Genomic DNA, 22,890 nt, shown 5'->3' with positions numbered 1-22,890 from the left:
AAGTCCCAGCTCCTCTAGTTAAACGGTTTCTGGTAGAAAGACCTTTCTCTGCTCAAGCCCTCGTGATGCAATATTTGATTTGTTTAATTACTAAACATGGCTAAATATAATCTTTTAATCTAGATTTTAGCAGCTTCAAAGCTTTATTAAAAAGCATAGCTGTGTATGACATCGCAGCTAGCTTCAGCAAAAACATCAACATGATGAAAAATATGAATCAGCTAGAATTTAGAACCGATTATATTCTTTATAATACAATCATCTGGAGACATCACACAGAATAACGAAGACAGTGATTGTCACTAATTATAAACAGATGTCACATAGATAAGACAACCGAGATTTTTGGTGGATCAGTTTTCAGACAGAGGTGAGATTCTGTATCTTTACACATTTACGAATTTTCAAAGCATTTCATAGTATCTTAAAATAGTTAGCCAAGAGATATTTTTAATCACTTGCATTTAGTTATGTTTGAAAAATGTTAACTTACTTTTCTTGCATGCATAATTTCTTTATCAATAGGATTCTGTTTCATTTGTATCTATTTTCTAACGGCATACCTGCATACAAAAATCAGAGCTAATCTCAAATAAAGACGAAAACACTAAGAGAAGTTTCTGTGTGTCTTACTGAGGAAGAGTTAAACAAAGAACCCATTTATACATATTGTGTACTGAAAGATAGGGCTTTCTGTAAAAGAATTTGATCAAACAGATCCTCTTGGAGAACCCATAGCTTAGTGGCAGAACACATTTTCCATGCGGAATGTCCCAAGTTCAGTCTCTAGTTGTAAGAACTTGTAAGAACAGCACTAATTAATTTTAGAGTTGGGAGGGGGAAGAAAGGAGCAATGACTTGACAATTGTGGAAGGTTCTCTGAACCAGGGTATTCCACTAGGCGACACTGGTCGGATGGCAGACTAGCCAGAAGTCTGTAACTTGCCTACCTCCCTGGGTCTGGTTTACTTCTTCTAAGGCGTATGGATCTTTGTGGATGGTGTCCTCTATGTTTCTATCATAAGTTACGTGCTGCTGTCCTGAATGCCTTGCTACTGCTTAACTAACTGCTGTGGAGTGCATTACCATCTGAGATCCAGGTACCTTCTGTATTGTTTTACTGCTTAAAGATCTGGTAGGACTGTACTTGCTTTTTAATTAAATGTTTAATTATTAACTAATGACTTATTAACATTTCTACATTTCTGAGTGAAACCACCTTGGGACCCAGCATGGGTTGATTGGTGGCTTTGCCAGGTTAAAAAGAAAGGGCTCCTCTGGGTTCCAGGCTTTGGAAACAAAAAGATGCACCCTTGCCCCTCGGAAACATGTCAATATGATTTCTCGCCCATGTGAACTCCTTGATGGAGTTTGCACAATTAATGATGCTTTTTCAACACCCAAAGCATTTATATGGTTTGTTCCATGTGAATTCTTTGGTGGGAAGTTAGGTGATCCTTCCGCCCAAAGTCTTTCCCACACACCAGGCATTTATATGGCTTTTCCCCCATGTGAATTCTTTGATGGGAAATCATGTATGTTCTTCTGCTGAAGCTCTTCCCACACTCAAGGCATTTATATGGTTTCTCCCCCGTGTGCATTCTTTGATGAGAAGTTAGGTTATGCATCCATGCAAAGTTTTTTCCACACTCCATGCATTTGTACGGTTTCTCCCCTGTGTGGATTCTTTGATGGGAAGTAAGCTTGTCTTTCCGCCCAAAGCTTTTTCCACACTGCAGGCATATATATGGTTTTTCCCCTGTGTGAATTCTTTGATGGCAAATAAGGTGTGAACTCTGACTGAAGTTTTTCCCACACTCCAGGCATTTGTATGGTTTCTCCCCTGTGTGAATTTTTTGATGGGAAGGATTTCTGCTCTGACTCAAGTTTTTTCTACAATCCAGGCATTTAAATGCTTTCTTTTTGTGATGCGTGTTCCAGTGCATATTACTGTCTGATGTTTCAGGAAAATTGTCCCCGCTTGCCAGGCACTCATTCCTATTGTCTCCTCTGTATATTTTTTGTAGTGGAATGTCATCAGAGTCATCACCCTGTAAAAGACCAGAATTATGTCTTCCTTTAAGAGGGTATTCCCCCCCTTCCTTCCTTAGTACATCACAATATTCATCATTCACTTTCACATCTGGATATGTATCTTCTTTTGCCATCACTGGATGCTCTTTTGTTTCGTTTGCTGACTCCCACACACTTCCAGCTGAAAGAAAAAGAAATGTGGAATGAGCCCATGGAATGAAACAGAGCCTGACATTACGGTATGAACCAAATTAACTTCTGTAGAAAGGCAAGAATTTTATTTATTTATTTATAACATTTATTTGCTGCCTTTCCACCCAATTCAGGATCGCTGAGGCTGCAAACATAAAAACATTAAAACTCCTGAAACATCAAAACATTTAAAAACCTGGAAACCTGATGAGGTGGAACTTCATGGAGTCACAACACACTTTACCATTTGATTTGATGCAGGATCTTTCCAGACACCTAGCATTTCTATGGTTTCGCCTATGAAACTCCTTGTCCATTAGGTATATTTCAGTCCACTGTGACTGAAACTGTTTCCCACATCTGGGCATTATTATATAGATTCTCACCTTTGTGCCTGCTTTCAATCAAAGTTAGAGCATCTTTCTTCCCAATATCTTTTCCACACTCCAGGCATTTATATGTTTTTTCTCCTGTGTGGGTTCTTTGATGGCAAATTAGGTTATCTTTCCACCCAAAGCTTTTTCCACACTCCAAACATCTATACGGTTTTTCCCCTGTGTGAATTCTTTGATGGGAAGTAAGGTTTGTACTTCGATGGAAGCTTTTTCCACACTCCAGGCATTTATATAATTTCTCCCCCGTGTGAATTCTTTGATGGGATGTAAGGTTTCCACTGTGACTGAAGCTTTTTCCACACTCCAGGCATTTATATGGTTTCTCTCCTGTGTGAACTCTTTGATGGGTAGTTAGTTCATCCTTCCGCCCAAAGCTTTTTAAACACTCCAAGCATTTATATGGTTTCTCACCTGTGTGAATCCTTTGATGGGAACGTAGGTAATCCATCCGTCCAAAGCTTTTCCCACATACCAGACATATATATGGTTTCTCCCCTGTGTGAATTCTTTGATGGGAAATAAGATGTGCACTCTGACTGTAAGCTTTTCCACACTCCAAGCACTTATATGGTTTATCCTCTGTGTGAGTTCTTTGATGGGAAGTTAGTTTATCCTCCTCAGTGAAAGTTTTCCTACAAGCCAGGCGATTAAATATTTTCTTTCTGTTATGGGCATTCCATGGCATAGAAATGTCTGATTTTTCAGGAAAAATTTCCCCACTTGCAAGGCAATCATTCCTACTGTTTCCTTCATATACTTTTTGAAGTAGTGGAATGTCATGAGAGTCATTGCCCTGTAAAAGATCAGAATTTTTCTGCACTTCCTGTGGATGCTCTTCCTCCTCCTCCCTCAAAGGATCACAATACTGGACATTCTCTTTTACATCCGAATAGGTATCTTCCTTCTCTGTCACCGGATGATCTTCCTTTTCATTCACTGATTTCCATACACCTCCTGCTGAAGGAAAGAGAAACTCACATGAAGACGCAGGGGGAAAATGGAACCCCCCAAATTCGGGAATAAAATTTAAAGAGGTAGTGTCTGGACACACTTAAAGTGCATATGAAAATAAGAAGAGCCCTGCAGGATCCGGCCAGTAGTCCATCCAGTCCAGCATCTTGCCTCATACAATGAGTTACTATACAGAGTCAACAACAGAGCATAGGGCCCAAGGCCGTCCCCTGATGTTGCCTCCTGGCACTGGTATCCAGAGGTACACTGCCTCTGAATGTGGAGGATCCCTTTAGTCACTACGGCTAAGTAGCCACTGATAAACATATCCTCCATGACTCTGTCTAAGCTTGTCCATGCTTTCAGCCATCACTACGTCCTCTGGCAGTGAATTCCACATCTTAAGCACTCATTGTGTAAGCAAGTATTTCCTTTGGTCTGCCTTGAATCTATTGCCCCATCAGCTTCATTGGATGCCCCCGAGTTCTATATTTTAGGAGAGGAAATTTCTCTTTGTCCACCCTTTCGACCCTGTGTATAATTTTATAAACCTCTATCATGTCCCCTCCTTAGTCATTTCTTTCTAAACTGAAAAGTTCCAGACTTCTCAGCCTTTCCTCATAGGAAAGGTGCTCCAAACTAGGGTGTGCATAAACACGTTCTCTCATCCCATGAATGCTAAATTTGCCCAAGAGTCTTTGGCGAGGAACCTTGTCAAAAGCCTTTTGAAAGTCTAAGTATGTGAAGTCTACCAGGTCATTGTTATGTATATGCTTTTCACTTTCTCAAAGAACTACAATTATTGTAATTTTATCTACTGCTGTAACCCGCCGATCCCACTCGTGGGGAGGGTGTGCTATAAATTAAATAAATAATAATAATAAAAAAATAACTCTAGGAGGTTGCTTAGGTAGGACTTGCCTTTGCAGAAGCCGTGCTGATATTCCCTCCGCAGGCTTTGTTCCCCTATGTGCCTAATAATTCTATCTTTGATTCCAGTTTTTACTCATTTGCCTGAGACAGAAATTAGGCTCGCTGGCCAGTAATTCCCTGCTTCCCCTCTGGGCTGCTTTTTAAAAATCGGTGTAGTATTTGCTACTCTCCAGTCTCCTGATACAGCGGCTGATGGTAGTGATAAATTACATATATCGTTTGGTAGATCAACCATCTCACATTTGAGTTCCCTGAGGACTCTCATGTATATGCCGTCAGGACCTGGAGACTTACTGGATTTTCATTTCCCTAATAGGTCTAAAACTTCATCTCTCATCAACTCAATTTGACTCAGTTCTTCACATTCCCTTCCTGAAAATTGTGGCTGTGCCGTCGGTACATGCCCTACACTTTCCATGGTGAACGCAGATACAAAGAATTCATCAAGCTTCTCTGCCATCGCCCCATCTTCCTAAAGCAGTCCATTTATTCCTCGGTCGTCCAAGTTCTATTGCCTTCCTACCAACAGTACCTTTAGTGTTTACACTATGGTCCCTTTGGACTGAATTATCCCAAAGCAAAGGCCCCTCCAAGGGCCTGTCAGCTTTCCCTCTGTTCTGCCACTTTTTTTGATATTAAGTGGCAGCAGATTGGTTCCCTTTGGTTGAAGCGAAGCCCCTCTCTTTTGTACAGTTTTGGCATGTCACAGAAAGTCCCCTGCTGCCTAACAAATCACAACCCTTCCTCCCGGCACCACTTTCTCATCCACGTATTGAGATCCCTAATCTGTGCCTCTGTAGTTGGCCATGCACATGGGATACTTAGCAATTCTGAGAATGCTACCTTTGAATTCCTGGAGTTTAACTTTCTTCCTAATAATCTTGTTTTTTCTTCCAGGACCACATGACTGGAGGAAATGTCATTGGTGCCAATGTGCACCACGACCGCTGACTCCTCCCCAGCTCTATCTATTATCAACCTATCTAGCAATACATCATATGCGCAATCTTCGCACCATGGAGTCGAAACACCTATCACAGGCCACCCCCTCTAGTCCTAATAATTGAATTACCAAAAGCCCGCCTCCCCCCAACCACAGAGGAGTTCAAGCGAATGTTGGTACATTAGACCCTTAGAAGGGTCCCTCCTAAGTGATCACCTCCCTCCCCCTCAGCTTGATGCCTTCTAACCTCGAGATTTGAGTCCAGTGGTACCTTAGAGGCCAGTAAGATTTCAGGGTATAAGCTTTCGAGAGTCAAAGCTCCTGGGGAAGGGAGGTTCTGGTGATATATGCCTGCCACAGACGGAGAGACAGCCAGATGCACCCTTCTGTTATTGTTAATAAGCTGTATCTTCTTAAATAGTTTATATAAATAGTTATAGGTAGCCTTTGTTTGAGCAGAACCCAAGGAGGGTAATAATCATAATTTTCTTCTAAAAAAATCCTATCTTACATCCTTTTCAACATTTTTGATGAGAAGCAACTGTGAGGAAAAAGCCAATGTGAGAAATTAAGAGATATCTGAGGTAGAATTTGAGGTCAGGCTATTTGGAGCTAGGAAGACAAGGCAACAGAAACCCACCAGGCCCTGGAAGAGATCTCCAGAGCTTCCAGATATCAGACAGTCCCATTACAGACCTAGGTACCTACCTGCCAGTCCGTCCGCTTCATCGGGGCCCTGGAGGAAGAGCTCTTCCTCTTCCTTCAGCCAGGATATGAGGTTAGGTTTGTCAATCACAGATCCTTTTATTGGGAAAAAACAAAAACTCGATTATGGCTCTCCTGTGGGCACATACATTTTCAGCACAATTACTGACTATGTGACTCACAACTATGGCAGCTGGACCAAAAGACATCCATCTGGTCTTGGCTGTTACATATCCAGTGCTTCCCTAGCTGGGAAGTAAAAAATGGAAGAACTAGAAAAGAATCCAAGGGTGTTTTCTACTTGTTCTCTTCCCCTGAGCTTCTTCCACCATTGACACTCTGCAAAACACCATCTTTAGGTATGGAAGATTATGTCCTAATGTCTCCTGTTCTACTTTTTGGCTCCCACCAAATGAGTCCTCCGGCTGGCAAACTCTGTTGCCCACCACCACTCCAAGCAGTAGTGGGAAAAAATAATAACAATTTTAAAAACTAGCAATGTCATCAAAATCACTATGCCACTTCTGGGTACAACTCTAGGAATCAACAGAAACTCTATTGTTCTATGTGGGTTGTACCTGGAAGTGATGTAGTGATGGGGGCAATGTTACTGACAGTGTAGTCACCTCCATGTCCCTGTCACCAGCTCTTCCACTGGTTGCCAGCCTATTTACTTTATTTTCCCAAAACTTACCTCCAAGGCCATCCTTCCTCCCTCACTTCATAGGTCCAACCCCCTTCTCAGCAGAGGCAAATGAAGGCCCAAGCAGGATGGAAACACCTGCTTAGACCATCCCACCCTCTCTAAATGAAGCATCCCTTGGCACCTCTTATGATGCCCCCTCATGTGGTCCAGGAACAGGACTGCTCTCATCTCTGAAGGAGAACCCCAAACCTTGCCAAATCTTATACAGGGTGGCAGAATTAGCCAACAGGTCTGACTACACCCTTCCTCAACAGTGACTTCCTCATGGTGCACTGAGGAGTAGTCACAGTTAGATGTTACAGCCTCAAGCGTGAAGGAGAAAAGGCTTCTTACCAAGAGAGGCCACGTTCCCAAAATTCTGTAGCATGACTTCTTTGTATGGCGCTCTTTGAGCTGGACTCAGCAGGGTTCTCTCCCCCTGTGTGAAAAATACAGCCACCTCTTCAAAGGATGCAAGACCCTAGAAGTATAAGAAAGCATTTCTTTATATGAATGGAAATCTGGCTTCTGAGCTAACGCAATAAAAAATTCTGACGTTTACAACATACCAATTAATATTTGTCACTTAATTACTTTAACTATGATACTTTGTATATGTAGATATGAAATGGTGGAGTATAATTGTTAAATTAATATTACATTATATATCATAAATGCATAACCTTTGAACTAATTAGCATACACATTCTTCATGGTGTTAAATTCAGATATTCTAGCTGATTTGCTTTTACAGAATAGTTACTTTTTGAAAACACACTGATATAGGAGAAAGATATGGCCAAATGCCTCTTTTAGGGCTAGCCTGTGGAATGCATAGGGGCAGTGGCCCTATAACACAATACTACATAGCGGGGCCCTATAAAAGTGACATCAGTTTTATATAAATGCCTTTTCTGTGACCAATCACAAAACAGCAACTCTTTATAAGGAGACAACCACATTTCTGATGAGTTCTGCTCTTTTTTTCAAGGGATGTTTGCAGTTTGATTAGGGCCTGGGACAGATCTGGATCTTAGGCCCTTTCTGTTTCCAAGAGAAGAGTGGCCATTGCTTCTGTGTCCTTTCACTCGGCACAAGCAAACCGAACAAGCCCTTTTTGAAATGGTCTTCTCAACCACCAACTTCAGACGGTGACATATTGCTGACGAGGCTTCTGCCCGGCCTTCTAAGAAAAACATCACCCAGACGCATAACTTGTCTTAAAAAACAAAGTCAATGTTCGATGTATTGTCGAAGGCTTTCACGGCCAGAGAACGATGGTTGTTGTGGATTTTCCAGGCTGTATAGCCGTGGTCTTGGCATTGTAGTTCCTGATGTTTCGCCAGCAGCTGTGGCTGGCATCTTCAGAGGTATAGCACCAAAAGACAGAGATCTTTTGACACCGTGACACTGAGAGATCTCTGTCTTTTGGTGCTACACCTCTGAAGATGCCAGCCACAGCTGCTGGCGAAACGTCAGGAACTACAATGCCAAGACCACGGCAATACAGCCCGGAAAACCCACAACAACCAAGGCCAAGAAACTTTTTGCATTACACAAAACCTTGCTCCCTAATAAGGTTGCCAATTCTGGCTTGGGAAACTCCTGGAGATTTGGAGGTGGTGGGAGGGAGAGCATATTTTGGGGAGAGGAGGTAGCTTGGGAGGGATGCTATAGAGCCCACCCTGATTCCTGCAGACTGTAAACCGGCTGTAATTCTGAAAGAATGTCAGGCGCCACCTGAAGGTTAGTAACCCTGCATGGTCATTCAAATTAATCCTAATAAAAGTAATTGCTTTATTGTCCCGGTTTGGACTTTTCCACACACCATCCTAGATGTGTATGAGACCATTTCCCTGCCTTCCCAGAGGGCATCCTCAACGTTTTCCAGCACCAAGGGGAACGGCCCGATCCTGCGAGTCTTGCAACAGAGAACACAGCCTTCCTGCAGCCTGCTGCACGTCTCCCCCCTGATCCCCCCCCCCCACCTGAGCTGTCTGCATGGCAGCTTTCACATGGAAGAAACAGCGGAGAAGGCATTGTGGGTGTCTCTCTGCCGCTGCAAGGGAGGGCAAGAGAAAAATGCTGAGAAAACCCTTTTTGCTACATGCAATTTTCTCTCTTTTGGCCTTTCTCTTGGCCACCCTCCGGCCTTACAAGAATTGTAACAGTTCATTTGTAGACCCCTCTTCTGGGCAGATTAGCACCCACCCAGAGCAGTGAACAAAGTTCAACCTTATCATTCCCACAACGCAGCTGCAAAAGTGGGCCTGAGAGGAGGGGCTTCCCAAGGTCACCTGGCGAGTTCATGGCAGCGGTGAGATCCAAACCCGCGGCAGTGCCGCGTCGCAGCTCAATTGCTTCACCTCCACCAACCGCCGCCCCCCGCCCCAATTCAGCCTCCATTCCTCCCTTCTGCAGCTGCTGCATCTTCCTAAACATGGATGGATCTATGGATCCTGAAAAGCGATTTTGCACTCCAAACCTTTGCAGGGGTCTACCGGCTCCGCACGCAGGAGCTGAGGGGCTCGCTATGAGGCAGAAGGGGTGGTCCGGGGAGATGACAGGGTTGGAACTAGGGGGGCTCCATTTCACCCCATGCTTTCCTGTTCTGCTTTAGTCTTGCATTGCAACTCCCCTCCCAAGCCCCTTTTTGCTCACCAGATTCCCTCCCGGCCATTCAAGTATAGCAAGCAGAGAAACAAAGAGGCGGCTCCCAGTCCTGGGAGGGGGCAGGAAATGGCTTTCTTACACCCCCCCCCCGTGTCTGTCTAGGACTTTCCACTCTCTGGTTTTAACTCTTAGGATCTTAAAAGTCAAGAGAAGCAAAGAGAGAAAGCAAAGGGAGCCATGGAGTGAGGAAAATAATACATCGAAAATAATTTTAATCCAATTTGCTTGGATGCTGCGTCTTTCCACCTTCTGGGCATTTTTGCACTCCCCTCCTGTATGAATTCTTTAATGAGAAATCAGCGTATATTTCCAAGTGAAGCTTTCTTCATGCATTGATGGAAGGCGACTCTTTGCCCTGAAGCTTTCGTCACACGCTCCAGGCCGGAGCTTGTTCTTCTCCACAGCTTGTTCTGCTCTTCCTCTTTATTTTCCTCAGAGTCCTTTGTGTCGGCTTGATTCCTGCATTTCTGGGGTCCCCTTTCCATCCTCAGCACCCCTCATGAATGGGGGGGGCGCTTCGGGTACCTATTCAATAAGAAAATCCTGGGAGTGCCTCTCCATTGCGCCCCCCCTCATCCCTGACTGCTTTCGTGATGTTCTGCTCCGAAGGATGAGCTTTGCAGGCCCTCCTAGAAATTATTTCCTCAAAACTGCTCTTTGTTGTCTTGTTCTTGCCAGAATATCCTTTCATTTAATTAATGGAATATCTATATCTATATCCAGTGCTTTTTTTCCTTTAAAAAAGTGCCAGTACTCATAATGTTCTCCCCTCAGCCCAAGATCTGAATGCCCAAGAGGTTTCCAAAATCCTGCTAAAACAAGCAATTTTTGCATTTTAAGGAAAATCCTTGCAAAATCACTGCTGTGGCTTTTAACATCTACCTCCAAATATTTCCTTTCTGCATATCAAGCTATTTAAAATCACTTAAATAGCCAATATCTTTACTTTTCTGGGTTCGTATGTATATTGAACCACTGGATGGCAATGCAGGGATAACTTTTCAAGTTTTGTAGCATCCTTTCAAACTTTCCTCTCATTTTATTCATGCAGGCTGTTAAGCCCTCTTACCTTGAGTTCTAGCAAATAATAGCAAACAGGCATTTTAAAAAGGGCCTAACATTTAAACTTTTGTGTGCCTTCATCCTAATACAGGACTTTTTTTCAGCTGGAACCTGGTGGAACAGAGTTCCAGCACCGCTTGAAAATGGTCACATGACCGGTGGCCCCACCCCCAATCTCCAGAGGGGAGTTTAGATTGCCCTCCGCACCTCGTGGCACAGAGGACAATCTAAACTCTCCTCTGTCTGGAGATCAGAGGGCGGGGCCACTGGCCATGTGACCATTTTCGCCAAGGGCAATTTAAACTTTAAAAAACTCCCCCCTTGTTCCAGCTGACCCAAAGTGACGTCATTGTGCAGTCCTGAGTTCCACCACCTCTTTTCCCAGAAAAAAAGCCCTGTCCTAATATATGTATTATTCAAAACTGTAATCTCGTTTACAGAGATCAATTCCCCTGGAGCAAATGGAGGGCAGACTCTCTGGCACTATAACCCACTGAGGTCCCTCCACTTCCCAAACCTCTCTCTCCAGGTCCTACCCCCAACCTCCAGGAATTTCCCCACCCAGAGCTGACAAGCTGAACTCTGCCTCCTGACAAAATATTTGCAGCAAGACTGTATGAAGCAACAGCCTCAAGAGTGTCCTTTCCTTGCAAACTAGTGTAGGGAATATTACATTTATAACAAATGTTATATCACATTTTTCTGTCCAATGGAGACTCAGAGTGGCTTGTGTTGTTATCTCCATTTTATCCTCACAACCACCTTGTGAGGTAGGTTAGCTGAGAATGTGTATCCGGAACAAGTTCAAGCCAGCAACTTTCATTGGCAAAGTGGGATTCGAATGCTCTGTCCAGTAAACCCTACTGGCTCAGATAGCTCAGGGAAGTTTTGCAAACCCCCTCTATTTAATAAGAGGGGATATTTTCCACCATCACCCCATCTGTACTGCCTCTCTCCACAATGGGAACATAAAGTGGCTTACATTGTTCTTCCCTCAATTTTATCCTCACAACAGCCCTGTGAGGTAGGTATGGCAGAGAAGGTGTGACTATCACAAACAAGTTTCCATGGCAGAGCGGGTTTTTGAAACAGGATGGTCAATTTTGAGGTGCTGAGCTTTATTTTTGTTGGAGTTATGGAAAGATCTTTTTCTCCTATAGATTAACTTAAGTTTCCCATTACTTAAAATAAAACGTACAACCACAAATTATCTTGGTTTACTGTTAAAATGCAATATAGATGGGAAGAGTTTTTGGAGAAACTCCAGAACTTCACATGGGTGGTGCCTGGTATTACACGTGGACAATATTGCACGGGGATATGGCATATCTAAGCTAGGAGTCTCTCCAGCCTTGCTGAATCTATGAATTTTGAGGTGTGTTATCTCAGTGAGAAAGGCGGATTATAAATGACATAAATAAAAAAATAAATGAAAAAAATCACAAAGTGGCTGCCTGAGGGAGAGTGAGTCTAATAACAAAATGGCTGCTGCGGGAGCTCAGTCCAATTTCAACATAAATGAAGGTTATGAACCTCTTATTTCCACCACTCCTACCGAGGCCACAGGAGAATGACACACATGTGGTGAGGGGGAAAGGAGAGGAAAAAGCAGGAGGGTGGGATTCTCCCCCCCCGCAAGTATTCTTTGCCCCCCCCACCTGAGGCCCACCTCAGTGTTGCCAGACATGGTGCAACGCCATTACCCACCCCCCAAAGTCACCACCTCTGCCCCTCTGCCACTGCCCACCACAAAACAATCCACAACAGTTTGTTACAACCCCTCCCTTGAACTAATAAATTAGTGATTGATATTTTAGGGCACAAATCTTTATTGTCCTAAGGAAAGAACAGAAAAGACAATGATGTAAGCCGCTTTGGGTCCCCGTTGGGAAAAGGCAGCACATGACATTTGTTAGAAATTCATTAATTTTATTTAAAGCATTTATTAGACACCATTTTTACTTTAGGGAACTCAAAGCAGCTTACAATATAAATAACAGTCAAAATACATTTTAAAAAACAGGATTTAAAAACACACAGACTGTCAGCAGTAACTTTTTTTAAAAAACCAAGTTAATTAAAAGCAGTCCATCTTCAGCTGCCTCGTAGATTGACACAGAAGGGGGTCAGGTGCACTTCCCTAGGGAGGCTGTTCCATAATCATGGCACTACCACTGAAAAGGACTGTTGTGTAAGCTTCTTTAGCTGATGGGACAGTTAAGGCCTCACCCTGCAATCTTAACTCCCGAGCAGGAACCCACCCACCTCACAGGGTGTTTGTTGTGGGGATAATAATGACATACTTTGTAAACCGCTCTGAGTGGGCATTAAGTTGTCCTGAAGGGCGATATATAAACCAGTTATTATTATATAGAAGACGGGCCTTCAGATACCCCAGTCCCAAGCCGTGCAGGGCTTTAAAAGCCAACACCAACATGTTGATTTGTGCTCAGGAGTGGACTGGTAACGGCTATAATATTGGGGTCATGTGCTCCCAATAGCTGCCCCCAACCAGCAGTCTTATCTGCAGCATTCTGCACTAGCTGCAGCTTCCGAGCACTCTTCAAGGGAAGCCCCAAGTAGAGTGCCTTGCAATAGTCCAGTCTAGATGTAACTAAGGCATAGATCACTGTGGCTAGATCTGATTGAGCCAGGAATGGTGCAGCTGTCACAGCGGCAAAAACTGGGCAAAAGCACTCTGAGCCACTGCAGCGACCTGGCTTTTAAGGTGATTGCTGTGTTGAGTAGCACTCCCAAGCTGCAAACTGGCTTTTCAAGGGGACTGTAACCCCATGAAAGACAGGAAAGATCTCAAGTCCCTGGTCTGCCTTCCTACTAACCTAGAGAACCTCTGGGCAGGATTGTTTCAGCTTGTTCACCCTCAACCAGCCCATCACCAACTCCAAGCACTGGTTCAGGGCATCAAGAGCATCTTCGGAACTGGGTGGGAAAGGCAGAGCTGGGTACCATCTCTATATTGGTGACACCATAGCCCAAGCCTCCTGATGATGTCTACCAGCAGCTTCATATAGATATTAAATAGTATGGGGAATAAGACTGAACCTTGCAGAACCCCACAGATCAAGGACATGGGGCAGAGCAGGAACCCCCCAGCACCACCTTCCAAGACTGACCTCCCAGATAGGGCTTAAACCACTGCCAGCACAATGCCCCTTAATCCCAGTGCCGAGAGGCAGCTCAACAGAAAACAAGTTACTTGGGACATCTAATCCCCCCCTTCCCCACCATGCCCTTTCCCTTCCCAGTCCCTTATAGCCTGCTTCCTCTTCTTCCCACTCCCATTTGCCTCCCTTCTGTCTTTACCCTTCCCCATCCACCCCCGCCCAGGCAGCCACTCCACTATGGCCCAGTTGCAGGGTGGTAAATCTGCAAGGACTTGTGTGTGTGATCCTCACAACAACCCTGAGAGGTAGATTAGGCTGAGACAAGGTGACTGGATTAAAATCACCCAGCAAGCTTTCCACAGCAGAGGGGTGACTCGGACCTGGGTCTCACGTCCTACTGTGAAATTCTAACCACTACACTACACTGGCTTGGGGGATACGGTTGAACAGCAACAAGCAGCTAGGCCTGGGGGAGTCACGCAAGCTCTGGGTCTGTCCAGATTTTTGAAATATAGGTCTCCAAGCTAGACAACTTAGAAATTCTAATGAGGTACAAATAAACCGATCTATTACAAAGCCAGTCAGGACAGAGGTCTTCAGAGATGTTAGGATGCAAAATACGTCAGCTATATTGTCAGCAGTCAAGGCCGTAATAATCTAAACTTCCACCACCAGGAAGTGCTCCTTCCGTGGCATCTGGCCATGGAGAGGACCTGCCCTGGAGCCACCAAAACACTCCTGTTGGGTGGAAAAAACAGCATTAAATCCTTGGGGCAGGGGAGGGGGTTTCATCAGTTCTACTGCAGTAGTATATGGGGTACTTTTATCAGATGTCCTGTTATTGTGTAAATTGTTTGAAATGGTTTTATAGTAACCTGTATAAGTACTTAGTTAAAGGAAATAGCTGGTAACGTCTTACCCTGTTCTAAACTCTGTTTTGTTACAAGAAACACACAATAAATATGGAAACCGTTTTTAATTTCTTTTTTTTTTAAAGTAACCACAACAAGCTATATACGATGATGGAACTATTTACATTTTATTTACAATTCTGCTCTCAATGTCGAGTGCGCTCTAGTGGTGGAGGCATCTCGAAGCCTTTCCAGATCCCTCTTGAGAGCTTTGTTTTCTCTCTCCAACTGTGTTATTTTTTTCTTCAATTTCCTATACTCGGCCTCCTGGACACTAATTCTGTCATTTGTTTTCTTCACTGTTGGAAAAAGCAGTCACAGGTTTTTTTTTCAGAGCCATTCTCAATGATGCATTTAAAACACACACAAAGTGAGAAAACACTCACATTCAGTCATGAAGCTCTTACCGACAGCCTCGACTTTTTCAAAGAGCTCCTCCAAGGACAGGATTGCTTTAGGCTGCGGCCCTGTGCTCTGCTCCCGGGCTGTACGGCTGGTGTTACCTCTTTTCCGAGATGATACCTGGGATAGACCTGTGTTAGAAAGAAGGGAAGAACTGCTAAATCACCATCTTCGTCGTCCCCATATTGAATCCTGTCACTAATCAGGTTTTTACAAAGACACTACCTGGCTCCTCTTCAAGGAGCTCCTGGGATGGCTCTGAACATGGAGCGTTATCAATTTCCATTTGAACGGCTTCTTCTGCCCTTTCCTCTTCCTTTTCCTGCCTCTCCTCTGGCCAGACACACGGTGATGCTGTGGTGATGGGAAAAGGATAAAAAAATACTGTAGGTGTAAGAAAAAAGAATCCAATGTTAAAACATTAAAACAATAGTGTGTGTTGCTATCTAATCAGTGCTTGGCATAGCAACTGTAGCCTCCCTCATATACTTGTCATGCAGAAAAGTTTTAGATGTCATCAGTATTGTTTCTCCTCTCCAGTTGCTTCTGCTAATATTTACAGCATAGACGGCAAGGACGAGCCCAAAGTGGTTGTGACTGAGGCTTGGCCATCTGTCCAATTGTCCCCCCCCCCCCATCGCTCCGCTCTGTGATTATATGATGTTAATAAAAGGTGTACATCTCGAGTGATAGGGTGTACTGTGAACACTGACAGCCATCGTGGGTAACCTGTTTTAACTTGATAATGTGACTGTTTTTACTTCTATGTACTGTATTTTAAATTGTTTTATTGTTACGACAGTGTTGTAATCAGCCCTGAGCCCACTTGTGGGGAGGGCGGGTAAAATCAAATAAATCAAATCAAATCAAAGTGCATCCCAAACAGCGGGTTATAGGCTTCCCTCTCAAAAATGCACTTGCGCTAGTTACCAGCATACTTATTCACAGTGCTATGGTTCTCCTAGCACAAGGTGCTCTCTCCGAGCAGTGCACCCATCGAGGTTTCTGTTTATCTTTCTTTCTGGATGCTACCCCTATCTTCCTTGTAGACAGAAAAGTTTATAAGGTGCTTGATTCATCCTCCCTTTCGTTGACGATTTCCAGCACAATTCTACTTCTTTGTCAGGGGCCCGGTCTTACTGTTATTTGAGGGGTGAAGGATGTGGTTCAATGGTCCTACCTAGATTCAAGTATCAGGTACGGAAACTTAACCTGTCAAGGCTATTGCACACCAATCCACCTATCCCCTTACAATGATATGTACTTACAGGCATGACGGCGGTCTTTCCATCTTGGATGTCCCGCAGCCTCCCACAGCTTCATCATGGCGTTGTGGTGTGGAATCCTTCCACTGCTCCTAGGGATTCCTTGCCAGGCCTCCAAGGACGCCATGAAATCACACTTCACCCGTTTGAATTTCGTACGGCATTGAATAGGTGTGCGGGTGAAACCTCTCCTGCTAAGTTCCAGGGCGATTTTTTGGAAGGTGACTATGTTGCTGGCGTTTGTGCTGACCATCAGTGCCTCTGCATGTCCTAAACCCAGGACAATCTGCAAAAGGAGTTCTACCTCCTCATGCTGCCAAAATGTCCCTCGACGTTGTTTCTCCCCTCTCTGGATTTTTGGATGGGAAGTAAGGTGTGAATTCCAACGGAAGTTCTTGCCACTCTCTGAGCACTGGCATGGGTTCTCTCTTGTGTGGATTCTTTGATGGGCAGTGAGGTCGCCATTCTGATTGAAACACTGTCCACATTCCAGGCATTTATAATACTTTTCTTCTCTGAGGATTCGTTGATGTCCATTGAGATTCAAATGACTCTCTCTCTTGGTACTTTTCCTCCAGTTCTTTCCATTGTAGGTTTTGACTTGAACTTCAGTTTTCCAGTCTTGTAAAGGATCTTCCTCCTCCTCCATCTGTTTCCACTCCTGCATCTTTTCTCCATCTTCATCATTCAACAGTTCTCTGTCTGTTTCTCCATTCAATGACATCCCTGAATGTTCTCCCTCAATATTGTTCCCACAAATATCACCTGAAAGAATTTAAGAAATGGGAAGGAAAATGCTACATTTCAGATCATTAAATAAAATGCATTTGTTTATTTAGAGAACACCAGGATTTCTACTGGAGGCAGTTACATTTATAAAAGGAACTTAGACAGAGTCTTGGAGGATTGGTCCATCAGATGCTACTAGCCATAATGACTAAGCAGAACCTCCATATTCAGAAGCAGTCAACCTCTGACTCCCAATGCTAAGTGGCAGTATCGAGGAAGACCTCGATCCCTGTGCCCTGTTTGCTGGCCTTCAAGGGTAACGGGTTGGCCACTCTCTGAAACAGGATGCTGGACTAAACAGACCATTGGACTGATCCAGCAGGGCTCTTCTGCTGTTGTTAACTTTGCCCCTATTTTTTGCAGAGGGTCTGTTTGAACAAGCTTCAGTGTGAACTTATTCCTCAAGCAGCCTGACTATAGATTTCTGCTGTGCAGAGATTCAGCATTACTTTCACTCTCTCCCCTTTAATTCAGAAAGAGTTGTACCTATCAGAAGGCTGTGAATCGCTAAGCCACACATTAACCTCAATCAGCAGCTCTATAAGGTAGCCACCTTCCCTAAAGTGAAGCTAAAGATATTTTGAAATGGATCTTGAAAAGGTTGAGATAAATCTCTCTGTAGAATACCTATTATATTACTCTTCACTAATCCCTAAATCACCAATACAATGAATGGATTTCCAGAGCTCTCCCTCCTTATTCCCTATGAATAGGTAAGCGTACTCACTCTCTCCACCACCTTTAGCTGTGAAGGAAATCTTCTCTGGGAATCTCCTCGGTGAGAGCGCTGGTTCTCCTTCTGACACACATGTCACCTGTTGAATTTCCTCCATGCCAGCCTCTCTGATGTTCCTGTCCCCTTTGGGACATATTTTCAGAGAAAATAATAAAAATGAGAAAAGTTCCAGGCAAGATCAGAGCAAAATGAAACGTCCTGTTGGGCTGAAGGAAACAGCTTCCAGGCCAAAGACCCACAACCCCAAATGGCAGAAAGGAGATCCTTTCAGCCCTCTGCTCCCATCCCACCTTTTCAGGGAAATGGGGAATCTGAAGAACAGGGGCCTGGGATTTTTCATGGGGATGACCTGGAGCCAGAAGAAAGGATGGTAAATGGAACCCAGTCTGCTGGGTGAGATCACAGAGAAATGAGCAGGGGCGAGACATTTTAATTCTACATCTCAGCTGTAGCTCCCAGGCAAAGGGGTTCCTGTGACCCATTAAGGATCTACCTGCTGACGGAGCCTCTTCTGGGGAGCTCTGGACAATGAGTTCTTTTTTCAGCCAGAAGATGAGGGTAGGCGTGGAATCCCAGTGCCCTTCTGGAAGGAAAAACAGGCAAGGATAAGAAACAGCCTGAGTCAGACAACCGGCCCATCCTACCCACCGCTGAGGGCTCCGACTGCCTCGAGCTCTCCAAGGTCTCAGGCAAAGAGAGGCATTTCTGAGCCTGCCTCTTTGAAAGCCTTCTTAGCTGGAGAGGGATTTGGGGACCTTCTGTGCGCAAAACAGGTGCTCAACCCCCAAGTTCTGGCCCCTCCCATAACTGCCACTTATTTCTTGGAGAGTGGATTAGAAAATTATTCAGAGAATTCAAAACTTGTCAGACGACCGATTCAGCTAGAGACATGAGAACCCAGGTAGAGTAAAACAAATGGTTTTATTTAACAAGATGGCCAATGATAAACAAGTGAGGGAGGGAGAATGTGTGGGAGCAACAGATTTAACAGGGAGTACTTTTCACCAAGCAGGGCAAGAGGAGCCAGCAAGTAAACAATAAAGCCTCCGAATACGGCTATCTGAATGGTTCCTTCTGTACCTGGCCCTTCCTGGGTCCAGCCCATCCTCCCTGGGTGGGGATCCTCTCCGGCTGGTAGCTGCTCCCCTGCCACACGACTCCTGGGAGAAAAACACCTTCGCCCTTCAGGGGGCCTTATGTGACTTTTCCCATGGCCCCGCCTCCCGGGTTCTGATTGGCCTTCCTTTTCCCTCCAAGTTCTCTTAGTCCAATCCTAAAGCAGGGAAAGGTCTTGGGAAATATAGGCCTGCCGGGGAAATTGGCAGCTAGGCCTACTGGAAATTTACTCTAGGCCTCAGGCTTCCTTAAGGCCTATAGGCCCAGGATCATGACAGATCCATATGAAGCAGCATGGACTCTCAAAAATGAGGAAGAATTAAATAGCACTACGGTGCTGTCTTTTTTAACTTCTCACTTGAATCCAGAATGGAGCCACCGGAGCAGGGTTCTCATCTCTGGAAAATAGTTGATCACAAAATAACCCCAAACCAGACGTCTCCAGGTTATTTTCCCAACTGACCTTCTTCTGATTCCTCCATAAACAAAATTGTCTAGAGAAATTTGATCAACCAACAAAGGGACTCTTACCCAGAGAGACAACCATCCCATAATTCTCCAGCATGACCTCCCTGTACAGTTCTTTTTGGCCTGGATCCAGTAAGGCCCATTCCCCCACAGTGAAGTACACAGCCACCTCCTCGAAAGTCACCAGTCCCTGGAATTAGAAAACAATTTCCTTTCCTCTCAATAATCAGTTAGGAAGTGACCAGAATCGCTCCTCCACACAGGAACCTTGAAGGAGAAGAGTCAGGGCAGGCAGGGTGCATTTGTGCATTTGGCTTTAGGAATCTGCCAACCACATAATCCCAAAGAATAAGGATTGTTCACAGTTGCAAGCAAAAATCCCAGAGGAGCTCTCACCAGAGACCCCTCCCAACCCCAGAAGTCAAGGGAAGGAGAGGGTCTCCTCTATACGGTGTAGCTGAGATGTGGCCACTCCAAACTGCTCCTGGCAAATCGGCACTCCTTCCCCGGTGATCTTTCCCTTACCGTCTTTGGCTGATGGTTTGAAGAAACACTCAGCTTCAGCTTTTCTGTGGGATTATGGACTTGGAGGTCACCGTCTTGATTTCTACCTGTTAAAAATGGACAAATATGGATTGCTGATTTTTCACCGGTTGGACTTTTAGAAGTATTGCTTGATCCTGCTTATATTACTGACTATTCATTGTATAGGATTATTTATACTGTATTTATACTGTTTGTTGACTATTGCACTATATCAGCACTTCGCACTTTATAAAAGAAAAAACATAAAAAATATACTAAAAGGTATAGGGACCTGGCAACCCTATAACACACACACACACACACATACAACCAGGGAAGAGATCTCTATCTAGCAGTGTGGGGGCCTTTGGGTGATCTGCTTCAGACTGACAGATCCCCTGGATTCCCAGCTGCTCTGGATGAGACAGAGAACTCAAGCTAAGCTCTTGTGGGGCAAGTTGGAATGCTGGACCCCACAGGGCTATGGAAGGGGTCACTCTCCCTGATGTCCCCTCTGTCCCTCAAACTGGTGCCCATCCCCAGGGTTCACCTTTAAGATGGGGCAGCTGCAGGGGCGGGGGAGACATCTAGAGGGACAATGGCTGAAATCTCAGGCTGTACCTGACAGCGGTTGTAGAGATGTAGGGGATGCTTGTCGGTGAAGCAGAGATCCCGAAGGAAATCATGTTGCCATCTTTAGAGGACGGCTGTTTGACTGGAGAAGCAGGCCCCAAACGTGGTTTTTAGCTCCACCTGGCCCCTCCGTGGGCACCCCCTCCTGGACTCAGCTGATCTAGTTTCACTGATCCAGGTCATAGTAATTTCCACATGTGACTGCACCTGAAGACAACACCATTATCATATAGTGGCTAGCCCTGAACTAGGATTAAGAATACCAGGATTCAAATCCCTACATGCCATAAAATTTCCTTACTGGGGTGATCATAGGTCAGTCATACTCTCAGGATGGGATGGTGTAGGAAATGAACTAAAAAATGAACTGTGAAACTACAATTTGATCTTTTCCATTTGCTCCAGGTTCAAATATTTTGGGAAGCATGCCTCCCACCCCCCACACTTCCCCATATTATTGTACTGCACCTCCTAGGGTTTCCTTAGCTTTTCCAAAATCTGCATTGCTGCCAAATTTGGGGAAAGAGCCAGTAAATCTTGCATTGCTGATGTACGAGTGGGAGAGTTTGGAATGGCAGCTATTTTCCAGCACTTACCTCCGCAGCTGCCACCCCCCTTCCCAATACCAGAGGGGTGTCAGTATTTGTTACACTGATTCTTATAACATTGTATTGATATAAGGAAATTCAACTGCCCATTATAAAAAGAAGAAAAGCTCCCTGATGGGGGCTTTTCCAGGTGAGCCGGCAGTCCCTTGGGCTTCTCAATCCAGAAGCCCAAGGGAGGGGATCCCAACTTTCTGCTACACTCCCCTGCATGGGATACATCCCCAACCCAAACTGAACCACTTTAACTTGCACCAGCTTCAATTCACTAGCCTACCTCTTAAGCCCAGAACGTCACATGGCCACTTATCTTGGGGAGGGGGGCAGAAAAGGGCACTTCCTGTTTGCCATCTTCCCTCCCTCCCACTCATGGAATCAAGACCCTTTTGCTGTTTTGACCATTGAAAAGCCAAAGGGCAAATCCTTTTGTTGGTTCACACAGACAACTAATATGAGAGGGGAGCAGTTCTATTTCTGTAATGTATGACTTCAGATTGTTTGAATAGTACTGCCGTATAACAAAATTCCCTGCATAAATAATCCTAAAACATCATCCAGAATGCTAAATGCCTGCCAATTCCTTGCTCATAGAAAGCTAGTATCTCAGGATTTGGTTTAGCAGTTCCCTGCACACTGAAGAAAAGCGTAACAATGCATGGCTGAACTGATAAACTACACAAAACAATTTTCTCCAAAATCACATTTTATTCATGTCCTCTGTTAAGAATAATCTTCAAGATAACAGGTAAGTTTACATTCTATTTCATTTTATGTGGGATTTTTAAATATCATTATCATTTCTCCCCAATGGGGACCCAAAGTGGCTTACACCTTCATCTTCTCCTCTGTGCTATCTTCACAACAACCATATAAAGCAAGTTATTCTCTGTGCGTGTGATTGGTCCAAGGTCACCTAGGAAGCTTCCGTAGCACAGCAAGGATTCGAACCTGGGTCTCCCAGATCACTCTGACACTACGCAAGCCTTATTCTCCACTAACCAGGATATAACTTAGCCTGCTTTCCTGTCTTTCACATTTTGACCATTGGCTGCCATTCGTAGCTTCCCCCGCCTCCATTTTTATCCTCACAACAACCCTGTAAAGTAGGTTCGGCTGAAAGTAGGTGATAGGCCTATTGTAATTCCCAGATGTTTCATGGCAAGGGGGAATTTGAACGCAGGACTTCATGGCTCAGCCCTTGAACCACTAGACTAAACTGGCTCTATCTTACATAGAGGTTTTCGTTGTTGTGGAGGATTGAACTCAGTGAATCCCCACCTCCAACTGGACATAATTCAGCTCAGAGAGATGATTTGCCTCTTGAAGGCGTCCGGAGACTGCTTCGCTGCCGGCTCCGGCCTCCGCCGCCGCCGAGCAGCTCCCGCCTTCGCAGCCTCCCACACCCCCAGTTCAGGGGCTGCAGGCGGCGACGAGCGAGCCTCGGGAGGCGGCTGTCAGCAAGCGGCGGCTTGCAAAGCCGGGACGGCGGCGGCGTCTGCAAGAGCGCGGCCCCGATCGGAGGCCGCCGTGCTGTGCCTCGTGACGCCTGCACAGGCCTTCCGGGTGCTGAAGGGGCCTCCAAGGGACCCTCGCCTCCTCCCGATCGGCCTCCTTGACTGAAACATCGGCGGCTCTTCTGGGTCATTGACCTCGCAAACGGAGGGGCGGGTGGGCAGGCGGCAGCTGCAAAATTGCGATGCAGAAAAGCCCGGCCCGAAGATGTGCCAGGCAGGAGGGAGTCA

The 22,890-nt window shown here is 45.0% G+C and overlaps 1 protein-coding gene across 1 annotated transcript; it reads right to left on the bottom strand.

Annotated features, from left to right (window-relative positions):
- Positions 1–220: 220 nt before the first annotated feature.
- LOC129327148 (zinc finger protein 345-like) lies at positions 221–9,539 on the bottom strand. The gene is made up of 5 exons (XM_054975618.1): positions 9,500–9,539; positions 7,193–7,319; positions 6,157–6,249; positions 2,613–3,575; positions 221–2,215 (listed from the first exon to the last, which is right to left on the bottom strand). Exons 2-5 carry the CDS (start codon positions 7,224–7,226, stop codon positions 1,410–1,412), a joined length of 1,896 nt encoding a protein of 631 aa, XP_054831593.1. The 5' UTR covers positions 7,227–7,319; positions 9,500–9,539; the 3' UTR covers positions 221–1,409.
- Between the last annotated feature and the right edge of the window lie 13,351 nt (positions 9,540–22,890).

The sequence above is a fragment of the Eublepharis macularius genome, chromosome 4, assembly GCF_028583425.1.
Source record: "Eublepharis macularius isolate TG4126 chromosome 4, MPM_Emac_v1.0, whole genome shotgun sequence".
Classification (NCBI taxonomy): Eukaryota; Metazoa; Chordata; class Lepidosauria; order Squamata; family Eublepharidae; genus Eublepharis; species Eublepharis macularius.
Note: the sequence above shows the minus strand (reverse complement) of the source record. Positions and strands in the feature narration are given on the sequence as shown.

Coding starts and splice junctions, on each gene's coding strand:
- LOC129327148 (XM_054975618.1), bottom strand. CDS start 7,226: ATGCTACAGAATTTTGGGAACGTGGCCTCTCTTG. Junction 6,250..7,192: donor TGGGAACGTGGCCTCTCTTG/GTAAGAAGCCTT, acceptor TCCCAATAAAAG/GATCTGTGATTGACAAACCT. Junction 3,576..6,156: donor TGAAGCGGACGGACTGGCAG/GTAGGTACCTAG, acceptor TTCCTTCAGCAG/GAGGTGTATGGAAATCAGTG.